General features: G+C 32.6%; 1 protein-coding gene across 1 annotated transcript in view; it reads left to right on the top strand.

Moving 5' to 3' along the window:
• LOC106470932 (sperm flagellar protein 2-like) overlaps nucleotides 1-14,519 on the top strand; it is an 88,905-nt gene that overhangs the window by 33,848 nt on the left and 40,538 nt on the right. The window contains exons 6-10 of the mRNA XM_022400433.1: nucleotides 622-724; nucleotides 1,185-1,270; nucleotides 3,254-3,410; nucleotides 4,933-5,121; nucleotides 10,853-11,040. Coding sequence (XP_022256141.1) covers nucleotides 622-724; nucleotides 1,185-1,270; nucleotides 3,254-3,410; nucleotides 4,933-5,121; nucleotides 10,853-11,040 — 723 coding nt within the window. The remainder of the gene's footprint in view (nucleotides 1-621; nucleotides 725-1,184; nucleotides 1,271-3,253; nucleotides 3,411-4,932; nucleotides 5,122-10,852; nucleotides 11,041-14,519) is intronic.

The following is a 14,519-nucleotide window of genomic DNA, read 5'->3' as shown; positions in this document are numbered from 1 at the left end:
TATTATTTAAAATTGACTTACGAAGTTAGCCTCTTTCTTTCTGAAGTCAGCTATTAATCTTTTTATTATAAATACACAAAATAACCTGATTATATAGCATTCTACAAGTAAAATGTGCCAAATTCTTTCTTACATTATTTAAAATTGACTTACGAAGTTAGCCTCTTTCTTTCTGGTGTCAGCTATTAATCTTTTTATTATAAGTACAAAAAATAACCTGATTATATAGCACTCTATAACTAAAATGTTTGGTAATCTTACATTCTATGAGAATGTATGGTAAAGTTTTGGTGAACAAATTAATAAACATTTATGTATGACATAGCTTATAAAAATGTGTCGTTTTTTACCTTAACATTTAAAAGTGATTAAAATATTACAAAAGCTATTTGTTAAAAGAGTTAAGAACTACTTAAAATATTATGATTAGAATAGCTTTAACATATGATAATAGTGCGTGTATATAGTTTTTATTAAACTTTATTATGTTAAACACACAAACAAGCTTCCTATAAAAACTTCATAATTAAAATTTATTCTAGTAATTTTGTGACTGAAAACGTTTTTTCCTGTAACCCCTGCACAAATATTTGCATTGAACGTGATTATTTTTAATTTAAGAGAAAAAGCAAATGAAGCTTTAAGGAACATCTTTTTTACTGGAGAACTTATGAAACAAACTCGGGTGAAATTTTCTCAAGCTGCAGTTCAGAGGGAAGCTGAGGTATGTCCAGAACATGCTCCTATTATTTTATAGATAGTTACATCCATTCACCAAAGTATTTTAGTCATTCAGAGTATCAAATGTTGAAAACTTCCAATAGATTTGTTTGTTTAAATTCACATTTAATAAAATTGTAATTGATACTTTTCATTGATATTACATTAAATTTTGTTTAATAAATATGTACAAGATTTACTCATAAAATGATTTGTTTGAAAATAAGATATAAATTAGAAAATTCCTAAATTTTTATATTTTTTTTGAGTTCACTGAATAATGAACTGTTCAAAGACAATGATTAAATTGCCATTGAAAATTTCAAAAGGATTTCTTAATATTAATTATTTTTTTAAGTATTTTAAATATTTGATGCATACATAAAATAATATCACCTGTACTTCATATATTAACTTAATACTTGCTGGAAATTAGTTTTGTTTAGATAATACTTTTTTTCTAGGAAACTAAAGAAGATATTGTCAAGTTTGAAGAAAAACAGAAAAACATTATGTCAAATAACTACAATCAAGAAACATTGACTGATAGGTTGGGTATATTTTGATTCTTTTATTGTACTGTTTTTTTAACATTAGAAACCAGCATTCACTGCCATTCAGCTCAAGAAAGTTTCTGTTATTGTTTTCCTATAACTAATTCAAAGATCAGGGTGTAATTCAATAGTTGTTTAAGAAGAATGTTTAAACTTTAATTTTGTTATTTTGATGTACACTCCATTTACATTATTTCATGCACTTCTTCACTTTTAATGTTGAAAATATGTTTGAAGCACTATGAATTTCTTTTAATGGTTAGTATGTCAAACCATGGATCTACAGGTCCATAATTCATACTCTATTACTGCAAAAAAAAAAGCACTCCACATTTTGTGGCCATAATTGCATTATAGTGCTGATTGTAAAATCCAATTCATTAGTTAGACAAAAGTAACCCAACAGTTGGCAGTGAGTGCTGTTGGATAGCTGCCTACCCTCAAGTCTAGCAGTTCAAAATTAGGGATGAATATGAAAAATAGCCAAAGAGTTGATTAGCACAGATATCCAAAAACGACAAACAAATAAACAAGTTGGTTTTAATGTCTTGTACTCTTTTTAGTTCAAACTTTTGGTTTCTTTTTATGCATTTTATAGGAGTCCCAGAATTTCTGTTTATTGAATTATTTTAGGAGTAACTGCAAATTGCAATCTGTTTGCTGAAATATATGTTGATTTCCAATTCACTTAAGATAGTAATTAAAAAGCTTACAACTCTTTGATTTTTAAATGATTCAGCTTTTTCTTTGGCTGCTTTTTTCCATTCATTTATTTTTATTTTTGAAATGTGTAGTTTTTTTTCATTTTATCTTACTCTTGGAGATGTAAACCACTCAACATAAATTCTCACATGTGTGTGTGGGCTGGGAACTTCCTCCTACCACAGACTGGATATTTAATTTGGTTTTGTGCTGGATTTGACCCTCAACATTTAATTTTTTACTTCCTGTCTTCCTCTGAATGTACATTTGTGGGGTTTTATTGTTGCAGATGGTGCTGGATTTGCACATACGATGGCTTAGATTCTTGGGATGAAGGCACATTTTCCCTTCTGGTTCCTAAGCCTGAGGTGAATGGTTTAGGACCCTCCTTCTGCCATGGGCCAGTCAAGCCACTCCTGGTGCCACTGGTCTGGACTGGAGTTGACCTCCTGCTTATAGTTAGATGCACTCTAGCTACTCTACACATATTCCACTTCCTTTGGATTTGGAATTGATATATTTTCTGCCCTTTTTGCAACAAAACCTTTATTGGCTCCACATGGTCGATGAATATACCTGGTTCAGACATGGTGTGGTCTCCCACAAGTGTGTTTCCTCTGCATAACGAAGGCACACTCTATGAGTGCTCTTCAGATGCTTTTGAAAGGTGCTCATCTTGGTGCCTTTACACCAATAAAAGGAGTACTTAATAAAGATTTATGAACATTTTGGTACTTTATGCAGTGATGAACTTTATAACCAATGCATCTCCTTAGAACATTTTTTGAGGGATATGAGCAAAAATGTTACTTTGTAATATTAATCAGACTATTTAGATATAACATAGATTTGAATTTCAGATGTTTTACACATTTTACAACAAATTACATCATATAATTTGGAAAAAGTTAATGACATAAACCTTTGACATGTTACTTTACAAATCTTAATTCATTTTATGTAAAAGATGAGGAATGGTCACAAGTTCTGTTTCTATTGTCATGTTTATTGCAAATTGTATAGCAGTGAGTTTGATACAGCCCAACAATTTTATTAACATACAATATATGAAATATATTTTATAAGGAATAATGTGTCTGTTGTAACATACTTCAGATAACATCTGGTGCATAAGTCAATTTTGCAGATAAAAAAAGGTGCAAATAATAAATGAATTATAATTTTAAAACTGTATAAATTTATAATAATTTAATCTGGAAGGATATTTAGAAGAAATTTATGTGTGTGAAAATGGCATTTGATTCTGATCCATTTAGATGCACAGAAAATTCTACACTAGAGAGATCATCAGTTAATATGATTATCAGCAATATTAGAAAACGTGTGAAAAATGACTTATATCGCACTCAAGCAAGAGAAAAGTATCGTAAGGAATATTTGGCAAGATTAAAAGAAAGCAAGATTAAAAGTCAAGTAAGAAACAATTATATAAGATTGACATAACTAACGAAAAGACAGTAAGAAAAACATTAGCTCACTGAATGTCACGCATACTTAGTTATACATAAATAAATTTTTTGTCAAGAAATTACATTTATTTATACAAGATTAAACATATAATATAAGTCATCTATCATAATTTTTAATGCGCTTTTTGATAACTTCATTGAAAAAATAATTTCCTATAAATTTATTAAATGTATATTTGCAAGTGAAATAGGATCAAATTACCAAAAAAACACACTAAATATTAAATGATTTTTAAAGTTGTTATTGTGTAATACTAGATTTTATCATCACAGCTATTTATACTAATATATTCCAGTAACAAGATTAGATTTGAAACTTGTGTTACACTTATGGCAGTGCATTTTGTTCTGGAATTTGAGCAATATAGGAATATATATATATGGTATATAAGCATACCATGGGCTTTTCACCTTCTTGTATTAATATAGTGTTCTCCTAAATTTATCAGCCTTTCTAAGTATGTGCAGTTTTCACAAAACATATTGTTAAGAAAATTAAGTTGACTTCTTCTAGCTACCTTTCTTACTTTATCATTTTATTGAGGTCATACCTATTCTACTGAGGGCTGTAATGCTGGGCTTTATCTCGTAGAGGGTTTTGGGTTAACCACTAGCAGGGTGCCAGTTTCTTGTAGTAGTCCAGTTTATTTGTCTCTTTTTACTCCATATCAAATGTGAGACCTCCCAGATGCCAGAAAAATGCTCTGTAAATTGAGCTAAATGGCTAACCCACTAACTGTAGCTAGTTAAGGCACTGTTTAAGAACTCAAACTGCCACAAAAGGACATTAGTTTCAACAAAATCAATACAGAAATTACTAAAATTGTCTGATAAACTATATTAATTCCATTCTAACGATAGTGTGATATTTCCTGCAATTTTGAACAAAGTGGCTAATTTCCATTTACTACTATTATTGTTTTCTCTGTGTTTGAATATTAATATTGAAATGAGCAGGCCTTGTCCACAAAACAAATGTACAAATGTTGATGTTTCACAGACTTATTTTTACAGCAATTTAGAAATTATTTTGTAATTATTTTGGTATTCAGATTCTTTTATTTAAAGATTTAATGCTGTAAAACTTTTATAAGCAATGTATAGAAAAGTATATTCTTAGACTTTTTTCCAATTAAAACGTATGTTTTAAGAACAAAAATTCTGGTATTTCTTCCTATTATTAAATTTATTTTCTGTAGTTTTGGTGACTACATTTGGCCTGAGTATATTTCAAACTGATCTGGGTATTAGTTTAATTTTACTATACTACACACAAAAAAATACAGTACATTCAGTGAGTAAGACATGATTGTAGCTGTGTTTACACAAAACTGATTGACAGTTGTATCAACTGAAAATCACTATGTTACTGTGGTTTTGTTGAAACTAAACTGATCAAATATATTTACAATTATGAATAGAACTGAAACTCATCATGAAAAATATTGGAAATTTTTCTTTGTAAGGAAACAAAACTTGAGGAGTGGCTTGTTGGGTGTTTAAGGAAACGGTCTCAGTTTGAACACAGAGTTTCTTCACAACTAATAGATTTAAAACAGAAAAAAGAAATTCTTCGTTACAATAGACTTCTTGTACAAAAACATTTTGAGAAGCAAAGACAGCAAGAGTTTGAAGAAAGTTTAGAACAAGAAAAGGTATGTTTAGCGAGAATATTTGTTATAACTAAATATATGTTTTGACTATCAGAAAGAAAAAACAGTTCAAGTTTTCAAGTCAAATATAAAAGTTTTCTAGAAGTGTTTTAATAGGCTGTTGCAGTTAAATCTATCTTTTGTTTAAGATATTTATAAAAATCATTATTATTTTATTTATATGAATATAAGAAATGAAGCTATTAACCCAAATTTTGATAATTTAGAAGAAGCTAAAAGGTTTTTAGTAGTCAAGTATTAGACAGATTGACACATTTCGAAATAACATCTCACATTTTAAGTTCTAAATAACAATTTGTATGCAAGAACCAGTGTATATTTTTGTTATTCAGGGAAGTTAACTGCATGATGTAATATATTATATAACTTATGCTATATAATTTTATTCCTTACTTTATGAGTAGTTTAAGAGTGAGAATGTACCACATTTTTTACTGAAATGAAAGGTCTGATATAATGTGGAGCAGTACATAAATAAAGTGTTCCTTTATTAGATGAATATTATGGATTTTGGTTTAGATATTTAAAACAATGAAAATAATAATTATTTTTAGTGCCAGAAGAAAATTTTACTCCGTTGTTTTGAAGCCCTATTTACATTAAACAACATGTTTGAATCCTTTAAATTTGTGTCATGATCAGTAGGGCTGGGTGATTTAATTGATTACCTATGGGTAGCAATTGCATCAGTTAATGTCATGTAAACTAAATGATGAATTGAAATTATGATTAAATTGATTAATCAAAATTAGTGTTTCTGATTATTACTGTTTTCAGTTATTCCAACAATTGATTAATTGAAATTATGATTATTACTGTTTTTGGTTGTTCCAACAATTGAGAGTCCTAGGTTTGATTCCCACTGCCACTGAACTTACTCTCTCTGTCTTTGTTATGGCAAAAATATTAATGCTATTTACCACTGTCACTAATTTTGAACTGATGATTAGATTAAGGGTTACTGGCTAGCAGCACCTGATGTCAGTGTTTATTTATCTATTTTTGAACTACTGACTAGAAGGAGGGCAACTGTCTGGCAGCATCTGACACCAGCTTTTTTCTTTTCTGTTGAAATGCTGACTAGAGGGAAGGCTTCTGGCTGGCAACACCCACTACCTACCTGCTTGTACATACCATGGTTGGAGGAAAACTGTATTAATTGATTTGTGGGGTCATCAGTTAACCAGTCATTAGATAGAGCACAAATATATAACATTAAAAGCAGATCTACCGAATTATCACTTCTTGTTAGGCAGTGGTCTAGTTCAGACATTTTTCAATGATGCTCTTTTCATGTGTTCATTTAATTTTTTTGGCGAAAGAATGGTTTACTTAAATTATCTATTTTCTACAGTTAGTTTTCTGTAGTAGTTTGCAGCAATAACTTACCCTCATTTATCTAATTTTTTTTTAATTTTCATCTTCACAGTTTAAGATGAATTCTGAAGTTCGTGTTACAACTTTGATATTCTTCCCACTACTTTGAGCACCATTACATGGGCTTCAGATTGGGGGGTTTTGGCTGAGGATTTTTTGGCTATCATTCTTCTGGTTATTGATCTTTATGTGAGTTGTCTTTCTTCTCCTACAATGTTCGGGTTCCTCCTGAATTGTCCGAACCTGTTTATGATGAGAATGGTTTTGATAGCCTTTTTCCTACACCTAACTATGCAGTACCTTCCCAAACCTCTCCTGCAGAATCAGCCAGGCCTAATCCAGTCTTTTTTTGGATACGATTTCATATTCCTCTTCCTTCTTTGTTATATGACACCCCATCCTTAAACTATCTTGTTTTCTCTCCTTTCCCCTAACATCAGGATTCATGCTAAGCATTTTGTTTCTTAGTTGAGGGCTGGTGTTATCATGCCTTGTCCTCCATAAACTTTTGATCATTATGCTTTGACTTATCATCAGGCTGATCAACCCTTTCTCGACACCCTGCAGTTGGAGTCACTTTTGCAAATGTGGGAGGTTGACCCTGAAAATCCTATCCATTTCTCTCATGTCTAGCTTTCTGCCTTCATTTTACCCTTACAGCTCTCCTACGGTACTTTTCCAACATACACCTCCTTTCCGAAGCCTTCCACTGATCCACTGAGTGGTTTTTGGGGGATACCTTTACCCTCATTACCTCCATGTTGGTGCAGTTTTCCTCCTCGGCCCTATACCTTCACATGGGATTTCTTTGATGTTGGGATTTTCTTGGAGGGATGCTGTCTTGTCACAGGTTCATCTACCTTCCACTTACCTTTGTCACTTATGAATGGCTCCTTTTCTCCATCAGTCTATTTTTGGAGATATTCATGAGTCTTCGGAATCACCTGTGGAATCTGTGAGACAATATTAGACTCTTTTATGTTTGGTTACTAGTTTGTCTCATTCTTATCCCATGACTTCTCTCATAACTGTTTCTTGTTCTGCACCCTCCTATCCTTTACCAGCTCCTACCACTAGGGGTTAGAAATTTTGTCGTGTGTCTTGACATCGGGTTTATCATTGCGAGCAGTTCCAGTGACTATCAGGTGGTTTCTGGTCCAGTGGGGGTGTATTTGGCCAAAGTTGTTCTCCAGTGATGGGAATTCACTATCACTCCTTGGGTGATCCAAGTTTTGTCAGAAGGACTTTTCATCCATTTCCTTTCCCTGCTCCTGTTGTTTCTTGTACCAAGTTCTTCCCATTACCTCGGGATCCCAATACCACTCAACATCTATCCAATGCTGTACAGACTCTTCTGTCACAGAGAGCTGTTGAGCGTGTCAGCCAGTCTTCTTCAAGTTTTTTTCCAGAAGTTTTATCATTTCCAAGAAATCTGGGGACTGGCATCCTGTGATTGATCTGTCCTACCTCAACCAATTTCTGGATCTTCCTGGCTTTATCATAGAATACTTTCTCACACTCTGATGGCCTTTTTCTCCACAACTGTGGATGACCAAGGTAGACATCTTGAATGCTTTTGAGGCCTTATCCCCTTCAGTTGGCACATATGCATTCCCTTCAGTGGACTCTGCACAACCAGTGGAATTTTGCTCAGGATCCCTTGGACTCCCCAGTTATCCTTCCATTTTCCTTTACCAATGATCTGCATTGGTGGTTGAACAAAGACAACACAATGATAGGAGTACTGCTTCCTCCACCTCATCTGGATTTACATCTGTTCATAGATGCTTTTCTCCAAGGTTGGGGTGTGTGGGTCAATCAGCAGGAGGCTTCTAGACAATGGTCTCAGATCGAAAATCTTACCATATCAATATCTTGGAGCTTCTGGCAGTACAACGTGTTTTGGATAATTTTATTCCTCTGCTATGGAACCAACATGTCATGATCCATTCAGACAATTCCGCTATTGTGCCATATATCAATCACCAAGGGGGTACCTGTTCCCATTCCCTTTGTGGTCTAACATTAGAACTCCTTTATTGGGCTCACACACTGTGGATAAGTCTCCTTGTGTGTCATATTCCAGGTACTTTTAACCTTGTGGTGGATGGTCTTTCAAGATCCGACCAGTTTTATCCCATGGAGTGGTTTCTCAACCCTCAGGTTTTCAGGTGGCTATACAAGCAGTGGGGTACTCCTCATTTGGATGCTTTTGCCACTTTCCTCAATACCAAGTTACCTCTTTTTCGGTTTTTGGTTCCTCATCCTCAGGTCCTGGCTGTGGATATCCTCAGTCAGGACTGGACCAACCGGTACCTTTATGTTTACCCTCCCATCTGACTTCTTCCCAGGATGATTTCAATTGTCCATGCCACTCCATGACAGGTCCTTCTGATTGCTCCTTACTGGTCATAACAACTCTGGTTTCCAGGTCGTATTCAGCTCCAAACTACCCCCTTTGCCTCTTCCTCTCACTTTATCCCTACTCCATCAGCTTCGGGCACTGGTAACCCTTCACACCTTCTGACTTGATGCCTGGCATTTATCAGGTCCCTGGCAAGGAGATCTGGATTGTTTAAACGTGTCGCTTCCCTTGTTACATGGACTGCTCTACCTTCCCCTATTGAGGTTTATTAATTTAAGTGGTATGCCTTCCATCATTGGTAGTTGAGTCAGAGTTTTTCTCCATCTTGGTTTACTGTTCTTCATCTTATGAATTTTCTCACCTAAATGTTCTATCATGAGGCTTCTGTCTGTTCCACAACTGGCTATCAAGCATCTTTATCCAACACCTCGTACCATCTGGTGTTTTCCTCACCTAAGTCTCTCTTTTATTGCATTCTTCCAGATTGATAGACCTCCTTGTCAATCAGTTCTTCTAGATTGGATTGTCAATATTGTTCTTCACTGCCTTACACTCCCTCCATTTGAACCTTTGTTCTCATGTTCCATGTTTCACCTATCCCTTAAGACTTATTTTGTGCTCCTTTTAGCATATAGGTGTTGTCAGTCTGATATATTTGCCATCAGTGTTTCACATACTTTGTTCCATTCCACATATGTTCTCTTTTATATGGATCAGTCTTTCCTGCCCAAAAATTTGAAGGCTCGTGAGGGACATTCTTCATTCTTACCAATTTCACTTCCATCCATTTCCCACCTTTATTCCCCGTCTGATCTGGATAGACTTCTGTGTCCTGTACATGCTTTTCGTTTTTAGATTGCCCACATGACCTTCTTCCATGGTTCCTATTCCCACCTTTTCATTCTATGACAACATTCTTCTGTACATGATCTTTCTTTTTCTACCCTAACAAGTTGGGTTTGTCAACTGATCCAGTTGGAATATTCCTCTATTCCTTTCTGTCTCCCTCCTGAATTCTGTTCCATGTGTCATTGCATCAGATCAAGCACCTTACCTTTTCCTTGGCGTCTCACCTCCATCGCTCCCCAAATGAGTTACAACTTATAATGGCATGAATAGTAGTAGTAAGACATGGTTAAAAGGGCAATAAAAAAAAACAATAAAATTTAAATACATGTATATTGTTACGAGTTTAAAGCTACTTAGGATAAACAAATGTAGTTTTCTGTTACAACTTGAAGTCATTCCAGAAAGAAAAAAAAAGGGTAATTTAGATTTATTTCAGTTTTGTTTTGATGGTTACAAGGTTGGTCAAATTGAACAACCTTGTATAGAGTTATGGTAGAGGATATAACAGATAAAATATAAAGTTTTACTGAAAATAAACATTTGAAATGTATTTAAGGAGATTTTAGAGATTATGCAAATGAAACTTGAGATTTTTTGAGATGAAGAAAGTATTTTTATATTTTTATCTTAACAGTTTGCACACAGACTAGTAAAACAAAATACTCAATATATTCACAGACAAATCATTTTTTAATTTATTAAAAATACTTCACTAAAAATACGACTTTTTGTATGTGAAAGACTTGTAATGTTTACTGAAAGTCTGCCAAATTTTGTGAAGATATATATTCTATATTAAAAGTTAGTAGTATCAAAACTATACAGACTTCAAACATGTACAAAGAGGTCACATGGTAAGTCAAATTGAACAAGTCTGTGTTGAGAGAGTTAATAGGCTTCATCCTTTTTCCACTTTTATAAGTAGGTGATCTAGTTAACTTAATATGTTCCTTCATATTGTTAATTTTTCATTTGATAAGGAGAAAACTCACTGTATTTCTGAATGTAATTGATGTTTCATTTTCATTTTTATTATAGCTACTTTCAATTTATATAGACATTTAGACTGCTTTGAAAGGAAAACGTGACTGATGAATGATTAATTTATAAATATTTCAACAGATTAGAGCTGAATTGCTGAAGAAAGCACAGAAAGACAAATTTCTTCAAGAGCAAGAATTTAACCAGAAGTTGCTAAAATATAAGGAACAACAAAGATACCAGAAGAACTACTCAATTTGTCAAGAGGTTTTACTAGAGATTGTAGAATTCTCCTTAAAAATTTCTGAATACAATATCATAACTAACAAGTAGGTTTTTATAAGTTAATGAATTCTGTACTAGGAAAGATTAATGTGTATGAGCATTCATTGAAACAAATATTTGTGGTCATCTCAATATAGATCAAAAATAGAAAATCTATATTGAACGTTTTTGCATGTTTAATTGCACAAGTCTCTAGCTACTTTGCACAAATTAATTTTTACAGAGACAAGTAACTAATCCTTGTTGATGTAAGATACATTCTTGATTGTATATACTATAGAATAAGTCTGTTTTCTACTTTTTCTGAATTTTATTGTGTAAAACCTTAAAAATAAAGTTAGTAAACATTATGTAACACAAAAGAATGAATTATTACATCTTAATAATATTCTTAAAAATAACAAAATAAAAATTTTGAAATAATTGGATTTGAAAGTGTACATACATTACTACGTCAAAATTAAATAAATTATTGATGTAAAAAAAATGTAAATAGGAAATAAAAAGTAGCATTACATGGTAATGGAAATCATGGAAATTGAGGTAAGGAGTATAAAGGTTAAATACTATATGAATGCTATCACTTTATAATGTGAAAATGAACTGCACTATAGTATAGTCATGTGTTGATAGTTTACACAGTAAGTGGTTGTCACCTAATAAATCCGAAAGTGGCACTGCAGTATAAATATACAAACAGTTGTACTATATCCAGTAGTAGGACTGAAAAGTTCTTGACAAGCTTATATCAGTTAAAGTTTTGGCTGGTTAACTCTATGTGTATGGCATTGGTGCATTACACCAACCCCCTTTTCTGTGAAGCTATGTATATCAATGCATATTATTATTCCGAATTTACAAGGTGTACCTTCACAAAATTTGGCAATCTTTCAGTAAACATTCCAAATCTGTTGTACACAAAAATGAGTTTTTTTTTTTTATAATTCTATTAAAAGTTTGTATAGGAATTTATGAAATCTTTATTGACTCAGTCGGAGTGAAAGGTGATTTTTCTGCCAAGAATAAAAATATTTTTCATCTTACAGTCTTCATATTCCATGACCTTTAGTCTATGCCAATTCACAGTCGAGTCCCTGCATTCTTTTTTTTTATAAATATGTTGGTTGTCTCAGAAATACTTGTAGCTTTCAAATTTGAATTTTACAAAACACTATAAAGCTTTCTGCTTTATATCTCAGTAAAACAAACCCACATGCCATCCCCTCCTATCACATCGTTTTTCACAAAATGTGAAAAATTTTCCCTGAAATTTGCTACTGAATTATTTATAACCAACAGAAAGAGTAAATTATACATTATGTAAATCACAATTTTCTGTCTTGTTTAAACTGCAAAAGTCAATTAATTTGCATTTAAAGCATGATAGGTCAGTACAAGGAGAAGTACAACTCTGAGAAGTTAGGAATTTTTTTAACCTATTATTGTTTACATAGAAGGCCAAATAATTTACAGTAGTTTTCTTGGAATATAGTCCAGTGATTGATCGAAATACCCTAGTAATGAAAAGACTTGTAGCGAGCTGACCGGTAGCTAAATGTCCAAAAATGAAATATTCAATAGCGAACTTTCCAGTCACCCTTCTAAACAGAATTTCTTAAGAAGCAACACATTAATTGAAGTCCCTCTGTGCTAATATACATCTTAATACTTTTAAGATAATATTGACACCTATACTGGCAACAAGGTTGTCTGTTGTCTATCTCTTAAAAAGCATACCTTGAGATACTTAACATAATTTTTGAATAGTTACAATTTGGTATCTCAACTATTGTTATTTTTTAATAGTGCCAGTTTCATGTACCCTCTTCAGAATCTTGAATACAGCTCCTACTGAAACATGGAAAACATGGGAGAGCAAAGTGCACATGTCACAACCTTTTTTTTAAAGAGTTACATTTTAATTTAATTAAACAATTTTATTATCAATGTATTTCAATAACTTGACACCAAAACATTGTTTATAATTCAAATTTTAATATAATACTTTTTAATTTCTTAATATCTAATAATTCTGTCTTTACTTCTCTGTACCACATGAAAGTCCTTTGCTCCAAATTGCTCATTTTAGAGTTTCTTCTTACTGCTAAATAATTTTCTGAATTTGTCACAAATTACACACTTAATACTATTACGCTATAATGTAAATGTATAGCTACCATGTCATTTCGCTACCTGATAATTTTATGTCATAATCTCCCTTACCTGTCTTATTTAAGATCATCAATAAAAATATTTTGTCAGTATTAGTTCATTAGACAAACACTCTAGTCAGTAAAATATTAGTAAATATTTCATCAATATTAGGTTATTTGAGAGATACTCCTTCAAAATAAAAAAGGCTCTTATGTGGTAAAACATTTTATTTAAAACAATGAAAGATTTGAACTTTTTAAAAATTATTCAGGCTTTCCTTGAATAGTTGTCCAGCCATAATGAGTTATTTATACGTAGCTGGAACAGGTAGAGAAATGACCTGGTAGCAGAATACCCTAGTAACGAAAAAACCAGTAGCGAACTGTCCTAGAACCGTTTAGAAGAGGTAATCAAAGCAAATGGTTGAACCACAGTCAATGGAATGAGCAAAGCTGGATATGTCTGACCTTTACAGATGATTCCAATTTGAAATTGCTGTACAATAATCAATGACAGTTTTTGTGATGGCTATAAGAAAGGCAGTATCATAGTAAACATCATCTAGAATGAAGCATGGTGAGGATTTGTACAAGTTTGAGGCTGCACCTCAGCCAACATGTTAATGATCTACACAAAATTGATGACTCCCTAACTGCTGACAAATACAGGCAAATTCTGATCCCTCTTGCCATGCCCTCGGGAACATGTACCAGCAAGACAATGATCCATCCATATAGCTACTGTGTTAAAACATTATCTGGACTGTAAAGAGGCTGATGAAACACTCACATCCATAACTGGCTTGTAGATAGTCCTGATATGAACGTTCTTGAGGCTGTATGGGCTTATGTAAATAATAGGAATGTTTAAAGGTGACCAAACAACTTGGCTAAGTAATACAGGTCACTTAGAACAATGTTTCCCAATCATACACTGAAAAACTGTACAGCATCATAAAAACAAGGTGTAATGCTTTATATAAAGCAAAAGGCTTATATACAAAATACTAATGCTTTCTGTGAAATATTTGCTTTATTTTTTATTTTATATGATAATGTTTTATATCATTAGTAAATCTAACATATAGTTGCTTTTGCTCATTGTTTCTTCCTGCTATATTTCTTATGTGTTTCTACAATTATTTCCATTACTGTATTTTGTTTTATGTGAATATTTGTGAATTTTGATTTGTGTATTCATTGTTATGTTAATATAAAGCCCCTTGGTGGCTCATTGGTAAGCTTGAAGGCTTATAATGCTAAAATTCTTGGTTTGATATCAGAGGTGGGCAAAGCATTGATAGCCCATTGTGTAGCTTTGGACTTAAAAATAACAAGTTTGTATGAAGATATTGTTACGTCTCCGTTTG

Source organism: Limulus polyphemus, unplaced genomic scaffold, assembly GCF_000517525.1.
Source record: "Limulus polyphemus unplaced genomic scaffold, Limulus_polyphemus-2.1.2 Scaffold108, whole genome shotgun sequence".
NCBI classification, from domain to species: domain Eukaryota; kingdom Metazoa; phylum Arthropoda; class Merostomata; order Xiphosura; family Limulidae; genus Limulus; species Limulus polyphemus.
The sequence above is the reverse complement of the archived record's forward strand: the minus strand, read 5'-3'. Positions and strand labels throughout refer to the sequence as shown.